A 23,963-nucleotide genomic window follows, 5' to 3' on the forward strand; every position below is an offset into this window, starting at 1 on the left:
CTTTGTCCACGACTCGCTCTTCCCAACCCCTCCCATCTGCCCGTCCCTACAAGCTAGACTAGTAAGTCTGAGTAAACGCCCTAGCCGTAACGTGTTCTCTAAACTGCAGTAGCTCTTTGCCCAATATGTCTGCTGTCCGGAACTTGAAGAGAACAAAGCTGTCTGACGCGAGTGCGACTGGGATGCGTTGTCAGTGGCGCACATCGAGAGGAGGTCCTCATTGAAAGCCTCTTCGTATCTACCCTGCAAACCCCAATGCATACTCCTCTCGATGCCATTCGACATCATTCATGAGGTCAGTGGGCTCCAGCACTGTCTTGAGTGGCGACGCTCACATCTCGCAGATCTTGGGCACCTCCACCAATGGATCTCCTCCATTAGCACGGACAACAGTATCTGCGTGACTTCCTGATGTCGAGGAGGAAGTCGAAAGCCGTGTGGCGTCAGCGAGGCGGAACATCAAGGGTCTGCCAGACTGCCCGATCAACCTGAGCGAGGCAGAATATGCGAACCTCGCTTTAATCCATACTGCACGTATGTATCTGCTTCTTCTCCGAGTCTCTAACGGCTTGCAATAGAATGCCTGAGCCTGGCTCGCACGAGGTTGTCTGGGAATTCGGCCAGATATTGCACCAGTGTCTTATATAAACGACGTGTATGTCATACCCCTCTTAACTACATGAATCATAACTATAGCTCTTCTCTGCAGCACTTGGATGGATAATTGGGTGGATCGACACTTCGAAAGCGTGATCGGACGCGGCTCCGACTTTAAATGGGCCGCCTACCTCGCATACGTACGTTCAGGCTGATGCTATTCTTTGGTCTCGATGTACCTATTGATCACTTGCAATTAGTATTGCTGAATGAGTACACCCCGATATACCAAAGAACAGCGTGTGAAGAGCTCGCGCGACAAGTATCAGAGCTGCGCAAGGACGAAGACGCGCTAGATGCGTACTTAGTTGACCTTCAAGATCTTGTTGAGAGTATCCGCCCAGTAAGTTGGATATCATATCCTTGTCTCCTTCATATGTTGAATTGAACTGTGTGAACGCAGCATGCGAAGGCTTGCAGCAAGTGGTATAAGAAATTTCTTGACAGGAGGTTACGTAGGTGAGTGATCACATTGAGAGCCCTGTTGATCCTTACTAACATATGACTTCAGCATCATCGAAAAACTCCGAGAAGAGGAGGAATGGGATGCTGACTTGAATGAAATGTCCGAAGGCGACTTCGCCCCTTTGAAAAAGCACACAAATGTTGTTCTCCCGAAAGTTCTCAGTAATGATGGTGTGTGTTATCAATAGTTGTTGCTCTGCTTTGTGGCTAATCATAATAATAGAATGGCAGGAAATCCGCGGCGAGATAGTCGCGTCGATGGCAGAGTACAGAGACGCACGCCTGCGCAGAGAACGCGCGGCGCTCATCCAGCGGCGCCTCCTCGACCTACGCCGGGTCGTCTGCAAGCTTCAACTCGGAGATCGGGGCTTCCGCACGCCCGAGCAAGACTTCGGCCCGAGGTTCGCGGACTTCGCCCTCATGCCCGAATTCCGCACGCTCGTGGAGGCCCCGAGCGACATGGACATTAAGAGGAGCACTTTCCGCCGCAAGTGCGCTGAGCTTCCCGCTCTCTTCGATCGGTTCGACGCGGGCAGGGAGGCGCAGCTCGCGCGTCTGCTTGCGGAGCGGCTTGGCCGACCAGCGGATGCTCCGAGCACGGATATCCTCAAACTCGCAGTCGCATGGTTTCACTGTGACCAGTGCAGGAAATACGTGCGCTGCCCTGGTGTCTTCGCCCACCAGTGTCAGCGGCCCTACTATCACAGGACCGACCGCGAGGACTACGAGGACGCATACATATACGATGTAGCGAAGGCCTCAACGTTCCACGCATGGTCAACCACGAAGCTCCACCCGATCCCGGAGGAGGACCTCGCGGCCCTGCGTGCTCTCATCGCTGCATGTGGACTCGACCCGGCGAGAGCGACTGCGGAGGAGATGGACGCCCTCGACTTGCGCGTCACATGCGACGAGATCCCTGTGCCCTATGCTAGTAAGAGCGAGGGAAAACTCGTCATGAACTGGCGCAGGGCGGTGAGTTATTGTCTTCATATCCTTGCTTTGCAGTCTCGCTGACAAGCCTGTTAGGTCCTCTCGTTGCCCATGATACAGGGCGGCAATCCAGTCAAGTGGGTTCGCGCCTCGGACGCCGACAAGCGCCGCGCGCTCAGTCTCGAGGCGAAGGCGCACCAGGCGCTGCTCATGAAACCGAAACACCAAAAGTTCCTGCAGTGCGCACTGTGCGACGAGCCGTGGTGGCTCGTCACCGAATCACACGGTGACGCGTTCCTCGTAGCTGACCATCTGAGGAGACAGTGAGTTCCTTGCTATAATGTACTGTTGCCAGTGGCTGACATCGCGGCTTTCGTAGTCACCATATCTCGATGGCGGAGATACACTCGAAGGGTGTGTACATGTATATGCACCCTGACGGTGTACCCGAGACACCTGAGGTGTGGCTCCCATTCCTTTAGAGAGATGAGCAGACGAGATTTGAGTCGGAACTGGCCCCGACTGCTGGCATTTTACGACTGCTGTACTGATTGTAGAAGAACATTGTTTGTAAAATAGTCTGTATCGTACATCGCCAAAACCTGTAGCCATACGGACACTGTTGTAAATTCAGACAATCACAATGTTGTGATCTCGGTGTAGAACATCACGCGTGCGCTCGAAGTCCGTATACCGCAAGGGACTGTTACTGGGTCACTTTCGCTCGCTGGGACACCGACGTTATACCCTGGACCCTCCGCAAGGCTCCGTGACGAATCCAATGATTGCATTCGTCTATCATATGCCAATGCCGCTGTTCAAACAACGTTCATACCCGGCCATGTACTCGGAGCTCAATTCACTCCCGCAATCACGAAACCGCGCGCCACGCACAAGAAGTGATCCGAGCTTCGTATGTACTCACCACGAATCACAATCACAGTCCTTGCGTGGCCGTGGAGGGCCGTGGGATGCCCCCTGCGGCGTGCCTGGTTTCTCGGTGCTTTTCCACCATCCCCGCGCCGGCCTCGAAGCCGACTTTCCGGGAAAGCAAGGTTTGATGTGGGTGGATGGACACTGGGTGGACATATGTAGGTGGACATGCGGGCAGTGTTCCTGGCCCGTTCAGGATCGATCGAGAGGAATCGGCGGGTCCGGATTGACGGAATCGGCGCGGGAGGGTTGTGTGTATGGGCGTCTGTGTTGAGGGGTGCGACGATTCGAATCTAGTGGATTGCGATCAGGCTGGGTGCCGTGCATCAATATCGCTGTACGCAGGCGTTATGTATAGTACTTACGTAGCTGGCGAGGGTGACTCGGTGAGGGCGTGGCAGCCTGAGAGTAGTGACGACACCGCGACACGCGTTACGCACAAGGCGCATCCCGTGCGGTGGGTGTGGCATTAAGCATACAGTTGTCAGCTAGCTGTCAGCAGGCCCCGGAGCTTGCGCTCTCTCGTAAGCCGTGAGCCGCGGCGGGCACATACAACCGAGTAACGTCGCGTATGTAAGTTGTGTGTGTGCGGTTCCCCGGGTACTCTGCGTCTGAGCTCTGCAGGCGGTGGAACAGAGGGCGGCACGGATCATGTCAGGACGGGGTCATCAGAGCGATAACCTGGCGATATGTAGCCGTCCGAGCTTTGCGAGCTGTGAACCGATTCATCATTTGGTCACTTTGGACTCGGATCTTGGAGGATGAAGGGAGGACGCGGCACCCGTATTCGACGCGATAATGTTTAAATCACATCACTTTCAGCGTGGACTTCATACATGATGTGTATGCGGCACACGTACGTGATCGTGCCCTCGGCCAGCACGAGTGTACGCCGTATGCGGTGTTCGTCTACACAATCGATTCGGATCGCAGGGTCAGGATCATCGTCCGCATAATTGATGCTCAACGGACCCGGGAGAGCTACGAACGAATCATGTTTGCACCTCTTGGGCTAGAGGAGCTGCTATGCGATCACTCAGTACTGACCTATGTATGACGGATCAAGACGCACGCGTACAGATCCTGCCGGAGTTGGTTGGCTCCGAGGTCATGCCAGCATAGCACCTAAGCCGCCGCTGGCAATCCGGTCATTTGAGAGCCAAATCCACGGCTCTGGCGGGCCTCCAATGGCTTTCCACAGTACGACGCGACCAAAGCCAATGTGCGGGACGGCGGTGTAATTCTACGCCGTAGTCACCGGTACAGGCGTCAGCCATCACGCAGGAGGGCTGCTTCGCAATACCCGATATCATTCATATCTTGGGGCGCGTGGGGCGCGAAGGACGGGGCCGAAGGGTCGAAGAGGATGCACCGACTTTGCGACCGCATACCGTGTCGTCCTATTCTGCTATGTTGAGAGCGACAGCACCGGCACCCGTGGAGGTCCGAGTCTCTAAGAACACCTGCAGAACGATCGAAACTAGCGAAGGTGCATCCCTGGACCGTCGCGCGGCGGACGGGTCACTCGACACAGAGATATCCACTGAACACTCGCCTGCGCATACGCATATGACACGTCGGACCATCCTTGCCCTCTCTATTCTGTTAAACAGCGTGCCATCCACACGACCCACTAGAGAAAGACAAATTGAGCAAAAATGCATACAAGGAACATAGTCTCCCACTAGTAGGCAGACCCTAAAGAGGATCTCTTTGACGGAGCGGAGGGCGGTCTTCTAAGGGAAGGAACCTCTGACATCATCGTCCCGAGCTAGACGCACAAACAGACTTGCACCGTCCGTCTGGGAGTGGGTGCCCGGGAATGGAAATCGGAGGGCAGAAAGGCCGGCCACAGCCAAGTGCGCTCGATTCCACTTCCACGCCCTTCGCGAACTTCGAAGCACCGTGCACGAACTCGGAACGGCCGCAGGACAATCCAGGGCCGCAGAACGCGCATGACGTATGATAGCTGCGAGAGCACGGTGAAGCACGCGCATCGCCTAGGGAACGCCGTCGAGTTCAGCCTGCACCTTTTCGAACGCACGGTCAGACCGCTGCGCCTTCGGGGACTTCGGTCAGACGTTCGAGTCGCGGGGCCCAGGCCCGCCGACGCGCGACGCCGTCCGGTACACTCGTCCGCGGTAGAACGTCCGATCCCAGCCTTTCCCGTTGATGCGGCAGATGTCGCTGATGGATGATGGGCCGCCGCTCGAGCCGCGCGACGGTGGAGTGCCAAAGAATAAGGCGCGTCGCAGGGGATGCCGAGCGCGTCGCGGGCTCCAACGCAGGAAGATTGCGCACCACGCGCACGTCTGGGGGTGTCCAGGAGTCAGCCATGTACGTTATGTACATGGCGGAGGAGGAGGGAAACAGGGCGGACTTGGGGGACAGATCATTTGGGTGCGGTGCGGGCTGGCAGTTTTACTGCTTTTAGTGGAGCGGTACGGCATCATCGCGGCAAGTAGTGGAAAGGTAGTACGTACCGTCTGCGAGTGGGCGAACGAGTGCAACAGGACGGCGAACTGACTGGGAAATATGTATGAGGAGGAGGGCGCAACGCGGCGGGCGAGAATGGGGTCCAGGCTCGCATCCTCGGCTAGTCTTGCGAAGCAGTCAGGGAAACAGTGCGAAGCTCAGGCTCGCAGGCGGGCGAAGGGACAGGCCGTGGCCCGGATCGGCGAGAGAGACGGCGGCGATTGGCTAGAGGGGCGCCGGACGACGTCATTGTGGCGCGGTGCCGGCGCATCGGCGGCGGGCCGGTCTCTGGTGGGACGGGGGCGCGAGCGGGCGGTGGCAGAGGGTGGGGTGCGGGGCGCGGACTCGGGGGCCGGCTTGTTGATTACCCTCTCCCTGCGCCAACGCTGGGACCCCGCACATCGGTTCGCATTTGCTCCATCTCTCGAGACTCTTGTTGTGCGCGTGCCACCAGTGACGACTCCACACCACCACCTCCATAGCCACCGCTCTCCTCAACTGCATACGACCTGCGCTGACGCCCGGAGCTAAGCACAGGTCGCTCTCCACACGCCACTTGACTCTCCTTGCGACCCACCACCACCACTGACAACCAGAACACCTCCACCGAGTTCATACGAAGGCAGTCATCCGCCTGCTCCATGCAGCCTCCTGTACAGAACCGTCAAAACGAGCCGTCCGCGGTGCTCACTCAGGACGGCCATCTGCTTGCCTCGATTGCCTCGCCTGGTGCTTCTCCCGCTGCGACCTCGGGCACGACGAGTGCCCCGCGACCGCCGCTACGCGCGTCCGCGTCAGACCCCGAGCAGAGCCTCGCGATCCCTTTCGAGCAGCTCTCGCTGTACGACCAGGACCAGATACGCCGGCGCCAGCAACAGGACAGGCAGATCGTGGACCACACGACGCACGCGCCAAACAACCCGTTTGTGGGGTCCGATCTGGAGAGGGAGACGCAGTACGTGGACGAGAGCAGCATGCTGCGGCAGAGACTCGGGCAGGACGCGAAGGGCAAGGCACCGGATCATGGCTATGGTAAGTGTGTATTCATTCGTGCTGTCATTAGTCGTGTCTCGCTGCGCCTGCGTCGTCCCTGCTAAGCAGTGCGTCCACGCTACGGTGTCGGTAGGGCAGGCGATCAGAGAGATGTGCGGGGGAATGGCGCGCCACGCGTCAGCGCTGCGCGAAGGTTCAGGAATTTGGCGGGTGCACGACGGCTGCGGCGGTCTGGACGGTGCAGAAGCCAGAATGGACGGTGCGTCGGTGGCGGGCGATCGGAGATGCGCGTCGGGCACTTGCCGCGGAGTCCGGACGCGTCACGGCGAGTCCCCGATCAGCCGTCATCGATGCCGGCCAGTGCACCGGGTCCGTGCACCGTCGGTCATGGGCGTCGCGTAGACGACGGGGAGCCGTCCGCGTGCTTCTGCCGCGCTGCACGCGCCATCTTACGTACGCCGGGTTGCGCCCTTGCGAGTGCGCCCGCCGTCGTCGTCGCCCTGGTGGGCAGCGGCGGCGGGCAGTGGACGGCAGAGGCCGTGAGAGGTGCAGCGGAGGCTAAACGGCAATCTGGAGGCGATTAGATGGGCTTCTACTGCGGCCGGGCGGGCACGGACGGCGCCGGGCGTGTGCACGAGGCGGAGCGTGGACGCATGTGGCAGGTGAGAGAGGGCGCGTTGCCTGCCGCTCGCGTGCTGCCACGGCGTCCGGCGCGGGCTCCCATATACCTGCGCATCTCGCCACCCCCCGTCTCGCTCCTCTTCCCTTTCTCCGAGCCATGAGCAAGTCGTGCTGATGCGCCCTCTTCCTCTCCCCTCCCCCCTCCCTCCCCTCCAGCATCAGCTGCCCCGTCCCGTCCACGACCAGCATCGAGGACTACGACTCCCGCCGGCCCCAAACCTCAGCGACCCGACCTTCCTCACCGCAACTCTTCATTCAAACGTCACGCTTCCTTCGACTCTCCCCGCGAGGTCCCCCTCCCGTACATGCCCCATTCGCATATGCATCACCTCTCCTACTCGCAAACACAGCAACATGATGTCCCACCCTTCCCCCACGTAATGGGCGATGGCGTCGAGGTCGCCGCTCAGGCATCGCCCCCACTGTTTATGCCCTATGACCGTCCGTCGCCCGTGGTCATCGCACCCGCGACATCTGCGTCTGATCACCATGGCTCGACCCCCGCATCTACGTCGTCTAGCGAGAGCAGCCTTAGTACGTCGTCCTTGTCTTCATCGCAGGCCTCAATGTCTCGCGTCGACACACCCATGGACACCGGTGGCAGCCTGCCTACCGCGAGCGGTACCAATCCTTACTTCGCTGGCGCTGTGCCCGGGCTCTCGTCTGCATCCGCGTCCGCGTCCGCGTCCTCGTCGGTATTCTCCCAAATGCAGCAGACATATTCTCCGGGGGTAGGGAAGGCGCCGCAGGCGGGCCCTGTCCCGTTGTTCGCCCGCCCGTGCTCCACGCCGGATGCCTCGAGTCCGATGGCACCGCCCCCGCCGCGAATACACTCCCCCCATCCGGTGCGCGCCGCCACGGGTATGCCTGACCGGACCTCCACGGTGAGCCTCCCGCTGCCTGCGCATACCCCGTACCATACCCTGCCGAGCGCGGAGGGCAACACTGCCTCTGCGGTATCGTCGTCCGCGTCACGACCGCCGCCGCTCGAATACCACTCGTCCTCCTCCAGCTCGGGCATTTCCCTTCCTACGCCCCCCTCGTCCTATTCCGCCTCCCCCGCCGTCCCGAACCCCCCACGCATGCCCGCGCGTGCACGCCACTCGGACCCGTTCGACCGCGCTTCGTCACCCCCGCTTGGCCGGCTACTCGAGCGCGTATACGCCGCGACAGAGGCGTCCTCGACCGGGCCCGCGACAACGTTTATGGACCGCGAGGCGTTGCGCGAGAGGAGGGAGGCGCCACCGCCGCGGATCACCCCCGAGAACCTGCCGCCGCCTGCTCCGCCACAGGTGCTGACACCGCCGCCGCCGCCCGTGAGCGAGGAAGGGCAGGGACAGAGACCGTACGAACCCTTTTTGGCGCATGCGTTGCCGTCGAACGATGCGTGGATCGCGGTGGAGACGGTGCCGAGGGAGTATAGGTTGCTTGTGAAGTTGCCCGGGTTTAGAAGGGACGCGATGTGAGTGGTCGTCGGTTGTTGTACTCCGCAGTGAACTGACTTTGCTTCTGCTTCGTACGCCTTGGGTCGCTCTCTTTAGCACACTCTCGACAAGAAAACGAAGGATATTGCATGTCGTGGCGGATTCGTGGGAGCCCAATGGTGGTGCGTGCTTTTACCCTCTCTGTTTGTCTAGCTCTCATGTCATCGTATTTTTGTTGTGCCCCATCTAGGCCACTTCGAACGCCGCATATCGTTCGGGTACGACGCCGATCTAGGACAGGTCCGCGCCGAGTTCGACGGCGAGTACCTACATGTCATCATCCCCCGGCGACAGTTCAATGTCAACTTCTGGAGTCTCTGAGCTCCCCTCGGGAGCTCGCACATCACGACACGCCCTCCTTCATGAACTTTGCAGTATACCGGCCGCGTGTGGCTGTAATGATCCGTACTTTATTCAAATCTGCTCTCAAGAGCGCGTCTTTCTCCCTCCTGACCCTCAGCAGCGGCCGGGCTGGTTTTAGTGTCGGCCCCGTCGGCATTTGCTGTCGTCGAACAGGGGGCTGCGTGTGGTCGCACGTTGGTTCATGACATGCTTCTTATCGCAGATCGGCCATCAACATCACCAGCATCAAATTGCGGTGGAAGTCGCACCGATCGCCGCCTGCAATCAAGCTTCCAGTGCGCCGGCGGCGCGCTCCCATCTCCCCTACGTCTTCATCACGCCCATCGACTCATCGACATCGACATCAGCATCGACAACGCTGCGCGAGTCTTAGACGGTTTCGGCGTGCCGTGCGGTCGTCGCGCGGCGTGGGGGGGACAGGGGCTCCACTTCGCTTGCATCGACGGCATCGAATCATCGATACAGGCCATGCATGGTCCAGGACGCTGACACCCCGGCCGGCGACGAGGGTGGTCGACGACGCTCCTCCTTCACGATTGCCTTGCTTTCCCCCTTTCACCCTCGAATCTCTCGCGCCGTCTTCCGGCCTGTCTCCTCCCCACCCGCAGTCTCACTCTCAGTTGCTCGCTCAGTCTACCACTAACGTCAATCCAGTCTATATCACTCTTATCGGACAACGCTTCCTCCTCCTGCCCAACCGTGTTTGTGTCTCTCCGACCTCCTCACTACTGCTAAGTTACTGCTACTGCTACTACGGATACTCGATATCCCGCGGAGGGCCCGGTCGGCATCCATCGCATCCTTATCCATATATCACTACTGCGGACCCGTCCCCGACGCGTATACATATACCGAATACGAATATACGGCATGCTCACTAGGACGTACGGCGTACGAGGTACAAGTACGGAGGTCCAATTGAAATCGGAATTACTACCTGTGATTCAGGCATGGCGCGCGCGAAGGCCCTGTGCGCTTGGGATCCGGTCCTCCGTCCTGGGGGATCTCGTGTGCTGCGTACTCCGTGCACACGATGTGCACTGCTGCTTAGCCGTGCACTGGGCGTAGGGCTCCCCGAAGCATCCTTGCGATCCTTCCTCCGACCTGGCCGCATCTTGACCCGGCGGCCACAGGACCAGAGGACCGCAGGCTTCAGCTTCATAGTTCGCGCCTGTCCTTCGATCGCTCCACGCCATGCTTGGTGTGGGTTGCCGATATCACCCCGCGTCCACGGATGGGACGCTATCTGTACGTAAGGTTTAATGCAAACGATCATCACCTTACCTGAGGAAGTCCGAAGAGTGCTGCTGCATATTGAGTACTCACCTTCGCGTGTTCGTGCGCGTCCCGATGTATGGTGTCATGACCTTGGCTCACTTACTCGTCCCTGCTCATAGATTGGATTCTAGTTGTACTGTGTGTCATCATGCGCGTGTGGGTGTAGAATACTGTATGATTCGTGGTTCCGTGCTTACCGACTAATAGTACAGCTCTACCGTATTGTCCATGGCCGATGCGCTTCCGTCATAGTCCCAAGTTCGTCTCACTGCACTCCTACAATATGTCGATCAGCATACAGTTGTTATCCCCGACGCCCAGCAGTGCTTACTCATTCCCCGCATATTACCCCGTCTTCGCGCTCCACGGCACCTTATCGAATGAGCTGAGCATGCGGAGTGCACAGCAAGGATGTGTGTGCGTCCTTTGGCGGAGATGAAGAGGACCCACGGTGCGTACTCTTGCGTAGTACTACTGGCCCCGAGAAGGCTCCTACCCAAAGCTTGATCCGGTCGTCCGGACGGTCACGGTCGGTAGGCGTCCGGACGCACTCATGATGTTCCGGGAGGGCACGTTGTGGGTGTACTGAATTGTATGTACCCCGGGTGGTATGCCAGCCGCGAGGTAAGTATCAGCAAGCCCGAGGTTGGTTATGACGGAACACACGTTCTGAACATGTGTACTTACTAAGTTCGTTGGACTTCGTCAGAGCCTACCTGTGATGAGCTCGGCACATCTTTGCCAAACAGTAGCCTCCGAAAGGTGTGCGCGAGCAAGATGAACACAGGTGCGCCGTGATTGTTTGTCTCGCTGTCATGCTGTGACTCAATCGTGCATGTGAAGACCGGTGGCCTGCAGCCAGTGAGCGATGTACCCCTGGCGACTTCTGGTGTGTCCACCGCTCCCATTTCCGTATGTTCTGTGCATTGACTTGGGCACATTGTAGACCTCATGTGGTTTGTATTCTGACGCGCACAACTCAAGGCTCAGGTCATCGCCCTCGATGCAAGCGGCGGCGATGCGTGTACGCCGCCGTACGTGCATAAGCAGTGTCTGGCCAATCAGGACACGGGGAACTACTTCAACTTGTTGGCGGATCGCCCGACGCGATGCGCCCCCGACGCGCGCCGCACGTGCGGGTCCGTTGAACAGCGTTCAACAACTCACGTGTTCGACGCGTCGAGGGCTATAAGTAGCCGTGCCCGCCGTCTCTGCATCGTCACCTATCGTCCCCGCCCGCCCGCTCACCCCGTTTCATTTAACTCACCCTCTCGAGCCATGCTCATCACACCCCTTATCTTGAAGGGCATCGCCGCCCTCAAGAGCATCTTCATCCTCACCTCAGGCGCCTCTGCATCGCGGTACTCCCAGCACGTCAACAAACGCACGATTGGCTCTGGATTCCTAGTGCTCGGTCTCGCATATGTGACATGTCCTTACGGACGTTCTGACGTACGTAGTCTTATTGTCACTTGCCTTGAAAGACAGGATTCTGATAGATGCGTGGCTGCAGCCTTGGTGCATCCCACGAGTCACCTCTGGACACGCTCAGCCATCTTCTGGAGTCTCTGTCGATGGATCCCGTTATGTGCCAGACGCGCCCGGGAGGCCTCGCTCCTCCCTTTCCCAAAGGTCGACTGGTTGATTGCTCCGTCGACTGGGGGCGCTGTAGAGCCTGACGCATCTGGTAAGCTTTCACGTCGATGCTCAATGTACTCAATCATTCATCTAACTGCCCTACTTGCTTCCCTCCAGTCCCATCGTCTGTCGGTGACTCTTCGCAGTATGACATCGGCATCCCTCCGGCTCTCGTGGACGTGGACGTGCCCGAGCTCGACTGGTCGATTCCCGAGGCTCCCACTATCCAAACGCCCGAGGTCGCGGAAACGAAGCCCGACTACGTCTCTTATGACATCTATCTCGCAACAATCACCTGGGCCCCTGATAACAGCACCATCTGGAGCGCTAGGATCTCTCCCCCTGCCGGGCCTGACGATGTCCTACCCGTGCGACTACACGAGCTGTCTGTCCTGACGTTCGAAAAGCGTTGCATGAAGAAAGGCACCATCCCGCGACTTGGCGACTGGACCTCGGGCATGATCCTGGGGTGGCGGGCAGGAGCATTGTTTTGCATAATCATCGACATGCTGGAGTGGCTGGCACCTATCCCTGGGCTGATTCTGCAGGCGTGGTGGACCCTCAAAGACACATACTATCCTTCGGCTCTGTTCTTCTCTCGTCGCCGACCCGGGTATCGTCGTTTGCAAAATAGGAGATGACGTGGTTCATAGACCTTCGCTTGTACGTGCTCACTTCATTTTCTGTCTTCTCATCATTGATGATGTGTCCCCTAGACTCGTCCTGGAGACGGATGTCTGCGTTGCCTTTATGGTCAACTCATCTCCTTCGGTTTTGGTCTGGTTCGTCGACATCGGTCGACATTGCATTCGACAATACCTGGTCGCGCGTCCGTCTGGTGACTCCTGGCAGGTCAACCCCAGTGGCACCACTCGTTCTCTGCGTCATCTCACTATTGTTCGCTTGTGTACGGCCGACAGACGACGCAGAGATCCGACTTGCCCAAGTCTCACGCGCTACACCCTATCCACGTCTCGGTTTCGTCTCGGTCTTTCCTCCCTCTCACTCGGTTGGGACACTTGGCCTCGGCGGTTTGTCCTCCCTCTGAGCTTGTCATCTCGTCTCGATCTGTTCCCATCTTCGATCTGTCACCATCTGGTCACCGCCTGGTTTCACCTCTCTAGGCTCATTCATCACCTGGCTCCTTTCTTGTCTCGATTATGTCTTTAGTCTGGATCTCGTCTTGTCCGACTTTTCGATTCTTCGCATTCAGCCCGTCACGCCTTACAACCGAGGCATCGTGACCCGAGCCCTCGTCCTCCGTCTCTGCGCCAGTATATCGCCTCTGCCTCCTCCCAGGACCCTTTCGCCCGTCACTGCCTCAACTTCAAATCACCTCAAGGACCTCACACTCTGCCTGTCATTCTGCCATCCCAGGAATCTACGTCACCAGCCTGTGCCTCGATCTGCCTTATCCATATGTACTCCTCGCCTCTGGATCCTTACCCGTGAACCCCCATCTGCCTCGACTCAAACGCTTGTCCTTGCCTCTGCCTGCACCGTCCGGAATACGCCCCGACTTTGCATCCTGCCCCGTCTCAGCCGCGCCTACCCCTCTCCCACTTGCCCACTCTCGCCCAATCAACTCTCCACCAGTGGCTACCTCGTTCTGGCCTGTGTTTTCGTCGTTCTGGTCTCCGTCAGCTTGTGTTCTTCGCTCTAACCCGCAAGGCGCCCATCGCAGCCCAAGTTGCATCTGCTGTTTCCCGTTCTACATCGCTTCGCCTCTGTCAGACTGCCTCGTCACTTTGTGGATCTATGGGGACTCTTCAAAGTCGCCTTGCCGTCGCCGCGATCCTATGTATATGTGTCCAACACGGTTGTTACCAGCCCCTCACGCCTTCGTCTGTACCACCCTCACGGTCGCCGTGCCCTCCACTTGTCTGCTGCTGCATCGCCATAGCTTCCCGCGCTCTTCCCAGCATCTGGATCCCGATTCGCCTCCCTCCATCCCCGCCTCTTACCTCGAATGGTACCGCGCTGTACCCTTCCTGTCTATCCTACTTCCGGCTCATTGCCATCGACTCTGGCAGCCTCGTCTCACGACCGCCGTGCCTCGGCTTCCCGTCTTCCCCTCGTCTTGTGAACTCATCGCCTTATGTCATTACGCCTCCCCCGGTCACGATTCGCGTCCTACTTGACTTATCAGAACGATTTCCCCTAGTTTCCTTTGGTCTTGTCCCTCGGATAGATATGTATCTCCTCTTCGCCCTTGGACTTTCTGGTCTTTGTCTCTTGTGCCTGAAACGACTCTATCATACTGTACTATGCGTATTTTCGGTCTCGTGAGGACAGGGGCTGCATTCCAGCACCGGACGCGGTGTTGTGGTGCAGTTTTTGCCCTTGTACGGGACAAACAACTATACGTTACTCAGCTTCTATTTTTTCCTGTATGTCTCGATGGACTTGGCCTTAATTTGTATGCCGTTGCCAAACAGTCGAATAATTCATTGAACCATCCCTTGCCTGAAAGCTCGAGTGCGAGGAATTATGGACATGCTTCGAGCAGCGTCCGTCGACCGAAGGGCACCCAGTGTGTTGATAGCGATTCAAACGCCTCGTGAGCAGCGAGCACAAAGGATCGAGACATTGACCCTGTTCGAATCATCAGTGCATTGTCGTGACCGCCTCGAGTCGGGTCCGGGCAACTATCGCTGACTCTATGCGCACGAAGGCGTGCCTTTCGAGAGCTGGGTAGGAGGATCCTGGTGATCAACTACCGCTTTGCAATTCAGTAATACGTGATATGAGCAAGGAAGCTAAAGGCTCAGGAGACAGTAGGCAAGACTGCCATCGCTGCCATCTGCGCTGTATCCGCCGCCGGTCCGCCGACGACAGGCGTAAAACGTGACAGCTTCTGCCATGCCATTGTGCGCCCGCGACTCGGAGTTTATTTGTGTGCAGGGTGACCGGACGCATTCATAACAAGGCTATCGATTCTCTTCAGGTTACAGTAGCTGTGATGACGCCCAGTTGACACAGGCTTCTCCGGAGTCTTGTCCTTGTTGACCTTTCCTCCCGAGTCCTCGTATACCTTCACCCCGCGCCCCCACTGCTTCGCGCGCTCACCCCAGTCGTCGCGTACTCCCCATATATGCGCCTCATGCAGACGCGGGGCTTCAGGCCGACCGTCCTGTAGACCCGATGTACCCTCATTCGCCGCCTCGATTGCGAAGTCGCTGGAAGGTGCGGTGCTCCGGGGACGCTCCCAGTGGGTCGTATTGTGGCTACGGCCTGTGCCAGGGGTGTCTGTGAGCACACCTGCCTCGGAGCGCTCCCACTTGCGTGAACTGAGAGGGAGGGGAGTCCAGTGTTCCTCTTGGGCGTAGCTCTCGCTTGTCATTTCGAGGAGACGGGACAGGGCGCGTTTGAACGCGAATTGCTCGTCCTTGCCTGTGGTTCAAGCAGTCTGAGAGTCAACACAGCATGAAGAGCACGACTAACATTATATACTAACCAGAGAATATAGACAGCGTATCGAGCGCGAGTGCAGATGTAGGTGCCCTCGGTGCCTCAGCCATGTTCGGCGCGTCGTAGGAAGATATGTTAGGTCTGTAAACGTCTTGAGTTTCTGCGATTGCTTCGGCCATCATGACGTCGACGTCGTGTTGCGGTGGATGGCCGGTAGCATTGCCCGAGGCGTCGTCCAGCGCAGGAGTAGGGGCATCAGGGAAGAACAGCCCTTCGGGCTTCGTCTCCGAGAGGCAGACAATCCTACACCTTGCTTCGTAGAGCGCATCGATGAGGGAGATAAACCGACGTGCTTGATTCTTGGCCGAAAGCTTAAGGATGGGAATGTCTGTGAGAACGACGGTATGATATGCGGATGCCAAAGTGATGTAGTCTGCTGGGCCTAGAGACTGCGAGACAGTTAGCCGCCTGAACGTATGACAAGCATTCGACATGCCTCTTCACATAATGGTGCAAAGGCGAACTTGCATACGCCTCCCGCAGTCCAGGGGACGTATATTCTCCGACCGAACACTACCAGATCTGCTGGCTTAGAGGCTGTTTACCGTTAGTCTTCAAAGAGTACCCTGAAAAACTAATACTTACTGGTGTCGGGTCCAACAAACGACCTCACCTTCTTCTCAAACTCTTCATCCTGTCCTGACACATACCAACTCGCGCCCTGACCCTCGGATCTGCTCGCCCTCTCGGCGCGCCAGTCCTTCTCCGAACGCATGAGCACCACAGGGCACCTCGCCTTCAGCGCCTCCACAAAGGGCTCCAGCCGCTCTTTCTGCACGCCATTCTTGTAGAGGTCGTCCGGCACTTTGTTCGAGCTGCCGACGACGACACCGCCCATGCGCCAAAACCACGAGAGCACGTCAGCAAGCAGGGTAGCGCTCGATACGTCAAGCAGCTGGATCTCATCGAAGACAAGTAGCCAGTGGTGGAGAATGAGACGCTGCGCGACGACGAACGCGATGGGGGGCTGATGGGCGGCGGATGGAGTTGTCCCGAAGCGGGTCGCCTTGCGGACCCACATCGTTGGCAGCTTCCCAGTGTCGAGCAGACCGCGCCAGCGCTCGCGAAGGGAACGTGTCCAAGGAAGGGTTTCGGAAGTAGGATCAGACGCAGATGGGTCGGCAGAATGTACATTGGCCATACGGACCCTCGTCTCCTCCCAGACCGCACGGTACACCTCGAGCACGAGCTCGCTGTAGTGCTTGCGCGCCTTGAACGGAGTAGGCATGGCTGCATACCAGAGGTCTATCAGGAAGCTCTTGCCGGAGCCTGGGGGGCCGGTGAGGAGAAGACCCTACTCCCACGTTAGGAGTCCGGTCGAATTGAGAGAGGAGGCCATACTTTGGGGGTGGTCAGCGCCGCGATCTCCTCTGCATGAGTACGGATGCGGATGAGTGCGCCATACTCCGAGGCCGCCGTATCCGCATCTACCGTAACTTCTGCGTGGTCTGCAGGGGCCCACCAAGGTCGTGCGTTATCACCGAGTTCCCTCTCACTGCCGCTATGGTGAATGTAACGTGTCGCTAATGCGGGTGGGGCGTAGCCGTCTAGCTCTCTCTGTAGCCTCCTGAGCTTCAAAACGCATGTAAGTGGACGCATGTCCGGACTGCACCAAGCATGGATCGCGCACCTGTGCAATAACCCTGACTTGTTCGTCGTCGAATCTCACCCGACCCAAGGCGACCAAACCTCTATATCGTTCCAGCAAGTCCAGCTGCTGAGGCACGCCAGATATCTCTGTGCTGTAATGCCGTGGCGGACCAGTGGCTGCTATTAAACCCGGAGATGCTGCACGTAGTCCAAGATAGGCCCGGGTCGACTTCTGCGTCCCTCCACAGTAAGTGCGAGGAAGCATGAATCCGGAGACTTGAAATCAAACGAGACAAAGCATGTGCATGGACATTGCCCAAGTTCAACCAACCTTCCTAAGGTTGCCCGCCCGAAGTGCAGAACGCGTTCACGGTCCTTGGCCGTCATGAGTCTTCCAGATATATAAGCCATGGAGGGGTCAAAGTTTATGGGTCGGTGGCGTAGTTGGTTATCGCATCTGTCTAACACACAGAAGGTCCTCAGTTCGAACCTGGGCCGACTCATCCTTTTGACACATGTCACGATTGAACTGAGCCTGAATGAGTCTCCCTTTTACGAAACGAAAGATACACACGTAGTTGCTACACAGTTTTGTAGGAGTACAGCAAATTTTGTCCGGTATAGTGCAACCTGATGTAATACGTACGCGCCCGAATAGTCACTCGGTCTCTAGTTCATCACACAATGTGGCTAGAGGAATGGGAGCCACACCTCAGGAGTCTCGGGTATGCCATCAGGGTGCATGTACATATAATCACCCTTCGAGTATACCTCCCTGATAGGTACGCGGTGGCTGATAGGCATCGCGTCAGCTACTAGTAATATTGCATTCCGAGTCATAGTATGGACACGTACTTTATTCTTAGATGGTCCGCCACAAGGAACGCATCACCATGCGAACCGGTGACGAGCCACCACGGATCGTCACACAGTGCACACTGGAGGAATTTCTGGCTTTCTGGCTTCTTCTGCGCTGCAATTGCGCCTTCTCTTCAAGAGGAACGGCGCGGCGCTTCTCATCACCTGAGACTCGCACCCAACGGACCGTTTCACAGTCACGGATTATGTGCAGCGACAGCACCTGACAAACCGATGAGCAACTGCACGTTACACGACGGAAGGAATGGATAGCTTACTGCTCGACGCCAGTTCATGATGAGCTTCCCCTCGCTCTTCCTCGCCCACGGAACGGGGATCTCGTTACAAGTAAGCCGCGCATCCAGATCGTCCATGTGCCGAGCAGTCGCGCTCTCTGGGTCGAGTCCGGTTGCCTGGATGATGGATCGCATTGCGCGAAGATCCTCGTCGAGGACAGGGCGGAGCGTCTTGGCCGACCACGCGCGGAACATCGAAGCATTCGCTACGTCGTACTCATACGGGTCGTCAAAATCGTCCCGCTGAGCACTGCCCGGGGCGCAGTACTGTCGCTGGCACCGATGCGCGAGCACGCCAGGGTAGCGCACGTACTTCCGACACTGATTGCAGTGGAACCAGGCAATCGCAAGGTCGAGGAGCTCCTGACTGGGATGAGCATCCGCCTGTCGTCCCAGACGCTCTGCGACCATATTCGCCAGCTCTGCTTTCCTTCCCGCCTGGTAGCGTTCAATGAGCGCAGGGACGCATGCATCCCGGAAAGTCCTTCGAGTGATCTCGACATCGTTCGAAGCTTCCACGAGCGCGCGGAGTTCGGGTATCAGGGCCATGTCTGCGAACTTTGGTGTATGCTCCTTGTTTGCCGTAAGGCGGACCTGCGGTCCTAGCTGTAGCTTAAAGACTACCCAGCGTAGGTCGCACAGGCGAGAATGGAGGAACATTCTCTTTCCTCGCGGAGACGTGCACTCTGTACATCGTCATGGATGCTGTAACATCCGTACGAATATTTTGCCAACCTATCCCGGAAAGGGTTTAAATGAATCAAGGAATGGCCTCAATAACTCGTGGAAAGGACACACCCTTGTCTGTAAATTCCCAGGGATACGGACACCAGGGAAGCTGTTCAAAGCAGCGAAGTTTTTCTCCTCCATTTTATCCAAGTCTTCGCCCCAGCCCTCTTCGCGGAGCTTAACAACAATACTGAAACATCCTGTGAGGAAATCCCGGTGGCGAGCCACACAATTGATTGCCACTTACTCTTGCTGCCGTCTCTTCAATAAATTTCTGTACCATCTTCGACACACCTTGGCATGCTGTGCGAAATCAGCGATGTTCACCGAATCAAATGGGGTCTGACGTACAAGGCGGATGGCGTCCGTGTGCTCTTTCAGCTTTGACAAGTATGTTTCTAGCGTGTTTCCATTGTTGCACAGCTCCCTTATGCGCAGCACAATTTCCCTTCGTGCGCTTTCCTTGTAAAACTTTTGCTGATCATTTGGTGAATACTATGAGTAGATGCTCAGTCAGTAGTACAGTCACAATGCTCCCCAGAAGCGACATGGAATAAGACATACACTCAGTACGTAGGGAGTATAGTCAATGCTGTTTTCATTTCCGAGGGTTAGCTGGAAGCGACCTTCTGTTGGATCAACAGTCTGTAGACTGTGGTGGTGTCAGTAAAGCAGTAAAAAGGAATAATGGCCGCGCACATTCCGTCGAAGCGTGTGCCGATGCATTCATCGCAATACCTGGCGGAGAACTCCCATATCACATGATGTGAGCCGGGTTTGCAGCAATTCTGTTGCAAAAGACTTCTCAGAATGAGGTGCTAGCTGATAGCCAAAAATCATACATGGCAGTAAAGGTTGAATGCGAGATTCGCATACGCAGGCTCGCTCAGATGAGCGGGACAGTCCGGCATGCCTTCGATGTTCTTTCTCGCGGCGGCCACACGGCCTTCGACCTACGCTTCTGCATCAAAAAGGAGCGATACACTTGTTCGTACGCGCAAGGCGTAGTAGATCCATAGGCTCGAGGTACCCGAAGATCTACGCAGGTTGTAAGCATCGCACCAGATTCAAGTGGCACTCGAGTGTCACTAGGAGTTGACAAAGACCAACCTCGTGTATAATGTCCAGAGGCATAACAAGAAGAGTCTTTATTCTACTAGATGACATAATGCTTGTCTCGTTGCTTGAGATGTTCTCTTGGTGTGCCATTGGTCGCTGGGTGTCTGTCTTTGAGATGCTCCCTACTGGGCTTGAATGGAACACTCTTGCTCGCTTTCGCATTAAAGGCATCACAGTTAAGCCGAGTAAACGAAGTCACTGTATAATTGGTACAACTTGACCGAGGGGGGCCGGGAGGATGACGGTGGTCAAAGAGAAAGTAGCCAGCAGCCACAATGGGGCGCGCGTTACGCGTTGTGGCTTAAACGCGGTCACGTGGGCATGTACACTGCAATCGGAACTGGAAAAGGCGACCATTATAATTTCATCGTGATTTTATCATGCCGGGCTTCGACGTCGTCGACAACACCTGCTTGTACACTGCTGAGTCTTGTACAGTTGGTCGGAGGATGGCAGAAATTACTGTAGGAGCAGTGATTGCTTACGGCTCGTTGTCACCTCAAATCTGTTCTATGTTCTACAAGCAGCGTGATACAACTATGTGAGGTGTCTCTGCGAGCTCTACAGTCTTGCCTTGACGACCTTGCTGCTCAGCAAATCCTCAAGGTCCCGGAACTTGTAGTAAAATTCCAGAGACTCGGGGTTCGCGACAGTCCCACTTGCTTGAGAGTGGATCCGGACACGATCTGCTTCACGGCAATCTCTATCTTCTAGATCTGTCCTACGGATCTCGTCAACCTCGAATATGTACGCAGGCACGTGCCGCGGGCTGAGTGCCGCCGGATGGCTGCGCGTATGCGGTTTGTCAGAGCGTCGTCGAACGGATAATTCGGGCGCATCTTGAGGAACAAGAGAACGCGCTCGTCCTTGTCTTGCGGCCGCCGTGCCCGACACATACGAGTCGTCGACAGCGTCGGAGAAATCTTCGAGCACGGAGAGATCTCCGCTGAGCCAAAGCGGACGCCACTGGGTTCAGGACACCGTCACTGTCAGGAATTTAGCATGGTCAACACAGGCTCACAGGTGGGCCAGCGAGTGAAACGTATTGTAATTCCTCCGGCCAAGTATCATCAACCCATCAGTCTTCGGGTTCTTGACGATGAAGTCACCTTGGTGCCATGTACGCCTACCCAATGTTCAGCGCCGATCCTTTTGAAAGCAACCACTTTTGGTCCATACCAGCGTAAGTAGAAAAGTACGCCTTCTGGACTTTCTCTCCAGAGTCATCGCCCCAGAAGCCGAGCGGTTGCGACGGGTGTGGTCTACTAGTAGTGCAGACGAGCTCGCCAGGGACACCCGTGTCCTCGATGCTCTTGCCGCGGCATCGAATATTTCAACCTTCATGCCCAAGAGCTTGCCTTGAATCTCTGCAATGTTTAGGTTGGTCCAAAACTGTGCTTAGTGCAATAGATACGTGAAGCGCTTACCTCCCGCATAGACAGGCAAAGCGATATGGGCCTTGGATACTGCATCGTCTCGTTCGCCATGCTGACCGGGACGCCCATCGACGGAGCGCTCCTCGGGCAAGGCTCCGTGTGCAGTGGCCCAAGCCGGCCCGTCGTATTCAGCGCGGTAAGTCTCGCGTGAGACCGCTGGTTGAGCGCTGGCTGATTATGCGTCGGTCAATGCAGATCGTGATGGTGGCCGGCGCTGGGTTTACGTGTATAGGGAGACATTTCCTCGTAAGGGTGAAGGGCACGCAGTGGACGTAGATGGGCGGAAGTGGGCGGAGGATGCATAGCGTAGCAACACGGACGGGATTGATGTATCATAGACGTCTGTATCACCACTACAGTTCATCGCCTTGTACTATCACCGAAAAGACACAATGATACTTATACGTCACCGCATGTCGAGGTGCACTTAGTACCTGCCTGTGGCAGATGCTTAGTGCCCGTTCTGGCATGAGCGCTATCCTGTGTACTCGAGTACTACGCGCGCATTCTTGCTCCGGTCTCTCTGTGCCAGCCAGTTGAGTGACGATTCAACGAAACAGAGGTACGTACTGGAGGTGACCGGTGACAGCTACAGGCTGTAGTATAACCTAAGGTTCGCGAGATGACCATGAACGGGACGTTTCACGTGACCGCGTCGCGCTTGGTACTGTGTCGGCGTTGGTGTGAGGCTGACGCGGGACGTTGGTCGCGGTCAGAATCGTGAGCCAGCCGCGTCCGCCGGGCTGACACCGTATCCAGAGTATATAAGGACCTCTGGAGCAGAGCGAATCGTTACCCCGCCTTTCCTTCCCACCTCCATCTTCTCCTCCTTCAACGGCCTCCTGCCGGCTGTTGGACTCGTGCACGGGCTATCCACGGTGAACATTGTTCTCTCTCCTTGCCTCATACTCACCATGTATCCTGCAGCCTGAGACAAGGTGAGTGGGTTCCGTTCCGCCGGCTTGTCTGTGGTTCGTGGTTCTTGGTCCGGCTCCCCTCATGTACCATCCACCCATCGCGCCTGTCATACCCCTCCTACCTGTCCACTCAACTCTCGCTCATGTAGTGTTTGTGGGTTCGTTGCGGCAGCGCCGAAGGGCTGCTGTCCGCTTGCCCCCGCGTGCGGAGCACATGCCGCGGGTGGCCTACTGACGGCAGCACCGAAGGAGCTGTCCGTCCGCCCCCGTGCCGAAAGGCTGCGGGTGGCTTCGCCCTCGTGCTGCGAGTGGCTATATGGGTTCGTGGTTTGCGTTTCGGGTCACCGTCTCCTGCATGTATCTCCTCATCGCGCATGTGTCGACCCTCCTGCCTGTCCATCCACTTCCGCGCCTGTCTTCGTAGCTAGAAAACCTGTGATGCCCGCAGTCTGTACCACCAACGGGTCGAACACGTTCCAGTTGGCGCGCGTGAGCCGTTGGTGGTACAGGTTGTGAATGGTTTGTGAGCATGTACTATATGCACTGTGACGTACGAATACTCAAGTACTCAGGTTCAGGCAGTCCGTTCAAGGACGAGGCGCCTTCGTCGACTGTTGCGAATAAGTACCTACTTTCGACGCGCTATAGTACTGCGCGGCAACCGACAGCCCCCATTACAAGGACATCTCAGTGCGTTACCCAGACGCCGAACCCCTGCGTAGAGCTGAAGTGAGACGATGCATGGCCGTTGGTAGTGATTCCTGCGTGAGAACTTCTCAGCGAAGGCATTTGATATTTAAATTGTACAACACCTGAAAGAACGATGCAAGGCGCGCACCTCCTTCTCGCATACCGATATACGTGAAGCGAAGGTTTGACAGAAGGCCTAGAGACTTTCTTTAGGGTCGTTTTAAGTACTGCCAACAGTGAGCCCATAGAAGACCGTCCTCTCCTCCGTCAAAGGGGTCTTCTTTAGGGTCTCCCTAGGGGAGACTTACGGTGAGCAGAGCGGAGCAAGGATCATCAGTGGATACTTAGGTGGCGGCAGGAGGCCGGTCTGTTCACCGAAGGCTTCGTACATAGTGCAAGCCTGAGCGCCGAAGACCGAAGCGACTTGCATCTCACCGTCACCGAACTATTCGTTGCACTCATCTCTTATAATCCGCAGTCGATGTGCAATGCCAAGCCGCGACGTGCACGATGCGACATAGCCCTCTCCTCAGCTCGGACGATTTGCAGCACCAGTACTCGATTAGCGTTGGAGAACTCTTGAAGAACTCTCAGCTTTATTTTTCCCCAGTGCAACGACCTCGACGCCGCTTGTCGGACTCGCAGTGCTGATCCTTGGCTACCGCAGCGAGCACCGATTCGCCAGTAACAAAATTGATGCAATGTATTCAGTCTCGCTCAGCATCTAGGTCGGCCCGTCCTTACTGTTCATGACGAGATGCCGGCCGAATATCGGCCTTCCAAGTTGGTGTGCGTCCATTGTACTACTTGACCAGCCTGATCGTGTCCAGGTTATACGAAGTCAACGAAAGGTCGCGTCTTTGCGGTATGCTGTCGCATACTGGACGACTACAGTCCCGGATCGCGACAGTGTGGGCGGAAGTAGCTATGGAGTCGCACCCTGCATGTTCGTGCGTG

The 23,963-nt window shown here is 56.9% G+C and overlaps 10 protein-coding genes and 1 non-coding gene across 11 annotated transcripts; 7 read left to right on the top strand and 4 right to left on the bottom strand.

Annotated features, from left to right (window-relative positions):
• Window positions 1-775: 775 nt before the first annotated feature.
• On the top strand, window positions 776-2,537 carry B0H18DRAFT_1114451 (uncharacterized protein; the record flags this gene model as incomplete). The annotated part of the gene is made up of 7 exons (XM_048033117.1): window positions 776-797; window positions 858-1,000; window positions 1,061-1,116; window positions 1,169-1,293; window positions 1,346-2,097; window positions 2,152-2,378; window positions 2,435-2,537. The coding sequence occupies 7 exons, from the start codon at window positions 776-778 to the stop codon at window positions 2,535-2,537; spliced, it is 1,428 nt and encodes a 475-aa protein (XP_047899376.1).
• A 2,175-nt stretch (window positions 2,538-4,712) lies between these two features.
• B0H18DRAFT_422091 (uncharacterized protein) lies at window positions 4,713-5,812 on the bottom strand. Its single transcript, XM_048038031.1, has 2 exons — window positions 5,472-5,812; window positions 4,713-5,300 (listed from the first exon to the last, which is right to left on the bottom strand). The coding sequence occupies exons 1-2, from the start codon at window positions 5,576-5,578 to the stop codon at window positions 4,760-4,762; spliced, it is 648 nt and encodes a 215-aa protein (XP_047899377.1). The 5' UTR covers window positions 5,579-5,812; the 3' UTR covers window positions 4,713-4,759.
• Window positions 5,813-7,230: 1,418 nt separating this feature from the next.
• B0H18DRAFT_422128 (uncharacterized protein) lies at window positions 7,231-9,056 on the top strand. Its single transcript, XM_048038033.1, has 3 exons — window positions 7,231-8,599; window positions 8,679-8,743; window positions 8,812-9,056. Exons 1-3 carry the CDS (start codon window positions 7,443-7,445, stop codon window positions 8,940-8,942), a joined length of 1,353 nt encoding a protein of 450 aa, XP_047899378.1. The 5' UTR covers window positions 7,231-7,442; the 3' UTR covers window positions 8,943-9,056.
• A 611-nt stretch (window positions 9,057-9,667) lies between these two features.
• On the bottom strand, window positions 9,668-10,379 carry B0H18DRAFT_422115 (uncharacterized protein). Its single transcript, XM_048038032.1, has one exon. It carries the CDS (start codon window positions 10,258-10,260, stop codon window positions 9,862-9,864), a length of 399 nt encoding a protein of 132 aa, XP_047899379.1. The 5' UTR covers window positions 10,261-10,379; the 3' UTR covers window positions 9,668-9,861.
• A 1,161-nt stretch (window positions 10,380-11,540) lies between these two features.
• On the top strand, window positions 11,541-12,541 carry B0H18DRAFT_1174995 (uncharacterized protein; the record flags this gene model as incomplete). The annotated part of the gene is made up of 3 exons (XM_048035924.1): window positions 11,541-11,714; window positions 11,751-11,949; window positions 12,018-12,541. 3 exons carry the CDS (start codon window positions 11,541-11,543, stop codon window positions 12,539-12,541), a joined length of 897 nt encoding a protein of 298 aa, XP_047899380.1.
• Window position 12,542: 1 nt separating this feature from the next.
• On the top strand, window positions 12,543-12,948 carry B0H18DRAFT_977116 (uncharacterized protein; the record flags this gene model as incomplete). The annotated part of the gene is made up of 1 exon (XM_048044225.1): window positions 12,543-12,948. A coding segment is annotated over one exon (406 nt), but the record flags the coding sequence as incomplete, so codon positions are not given.
• A 416-nt stretch (window positions 12,949-13,364) lies between these two features.
• On the top strand, window positions 13,365-14,230 carry B0H18DRAFT_422147 (uncharacterized protein). Its single transcript, XM_048038034.1, has one exon. The coding sequence runs from the start codon at window positions 13,659-13,661 to the stop codon at window positions 14,187-14,189; it is 531 nt and encodes a 176-aa protein (XP_047899382.1). The 5' UTR covers window positions 13,365-13,658; the 3' UTR covers window positions 14,190-14,230.
• A 560-nt stretch (window positions 14,231-14,790) lies between these two features.
• On the bottom strand, window positions 14,791-17,279 carry B0H18DRAFT_1101396 (AFG1-like ATPase-domain-containing protein; the record flags this gene model as incomplete). Its single annotated transcript, XM_048032522.1, has 7 exons — window positions 17,002-17,279; window positions 16,713-16,943; window positions 15,957-16,665; window positions 15,808-15,908; window positions 15,358-15,760; window positions 15,162-15,293; window positions 14,791-15,134 (listed from the first exon to the last, which is right to left on the bottom strand). Exons 1-7 carry the CDS (start codon window positions 17,224-17,226, stop codon window positions 14,791-14,793), a joined length of 2,145 nt encoding a protein of 714 aa, XP_047899383.1. The 5' UTR covers window positions 17,227-17,279.
• A 111-nt stretch (window positions 17,280-17,390) lies between these two features.
• Window positions 17,391-17,464, top strand: B0H18DRAFT_t32. Its single transcript has one exon. It is a non-coding gene; the product is annotated as a tRNA-Val (tRNA).
• A 359-nt stretch (window positions 17,465-17,823) lies between these two features.
• On the bottom strand, window positions 17,824-18,664 carry B0H18DRAFT_951201 (uncharacterized protein; the record flags this gene model as incomplete). Its single annotated transcript, XM_048042014.1, has 2 exons — window positions 17,824-18,042; window positions 18,098-18,664. The coding sequence occupies 2 exons, from the start codon at window positions 18,662-18,664 to the stop codon at window positions 17,824-17,826; spliced, it is 786 nt and encodes a 261-aa protein (XP_047899384.1).
• Window positions 18,665-21,415: 2,751 nt separating this feature from the next.
• Window positions 21,416-21,684, top strand: B0H18DRAFT_977124 (uncharacterized protein; the record flags this gene model as incomplete). The annotated part of the gene is made up of 2 exons (XM_048044226.1): window positions 21,416-21,536; window positions 21,596-21,684. 2 exons carry the CDS (start codon window positions 21,416-21,418, stop codon window positions 21,673-21,675), a joined length of 201 nt encoding a protein of 66 aa, XP_047899385.1. The 3' UTR covers window positions 21,676-21,684.
• Between the last annotated feature and the right edge of the window lie 2,279 nt (window positions 21,685-23,963).

The sequence above is a fragment of the Fomitopsis serialis genome (genome assembly GCF_022376445.1).
Source record: "Fomitopsis serialis strain Sig1Antser10 chromosome Unknown B0H18scaffold_4, whole genome shotgun sequence".
Taxonomy (NCBI): domain Eukaryota; kingdom Fungi; phylum Basidiomycota; class Agaricomycetes; order Polyporales; family Fomitopsidaceae; genus Fomitopsis; species Fomitopsis serialis.

Bases quoted from the DNA above. Each gene is read 5' to 3' on its own strand.
- B0H18DRAFT_422091 (XM_048038031.1), bottom strand. From the start codon at position 5,578: ATGCGAGCCTGGACCCCATTCTCGCCCGCCGCGTTGCGCCCTCCTCCT. The intron at 5,301-5,471 runs GTACGTACTACC...GGACACCCCCAG, and splicing joins CGTTCGCCCACTCGCAGACG to ACGTGCGCGTGGTGCGCAAT.
- B0H18DRAFT_422128 (XM_048038033.1), top strand. From the start codon at position 7,443: ATGCCCCATTCGCATATGCATCACCTCTCCTACTCGCAAACACAGCAA. The intron at 8,600-8,678 runs GTGAGTGGTCGT...CGCTCTCTTTAG, and splicing joins GGGTTTAGAAGGGACGCGAT to CACACTCTCGACAAGAAAAC. The intron at 8,744-8,811 runs GTGCGTGCTTTT...TGCCCCATCTAG, and splicing joins TTCGTGGGAGCCCAATGGTG to GCCACTTCGAACGCCGCATA.
- B0H18DRAFT_422115 (XM_048038032.1), bottom strand. From the start codon at position 10,260: ATGATCGTTTGCATTAAACCTTACGTACAGATAGCGTCCCATCCGTGG.
- B0H18DRAFT_422147 (XM_048038034.1), top strand. From the start codon at position 13,659: ATGGGGACTCTTCAAAGTCGCCTTGCCGTCGCCGCGATCCTATGTATA.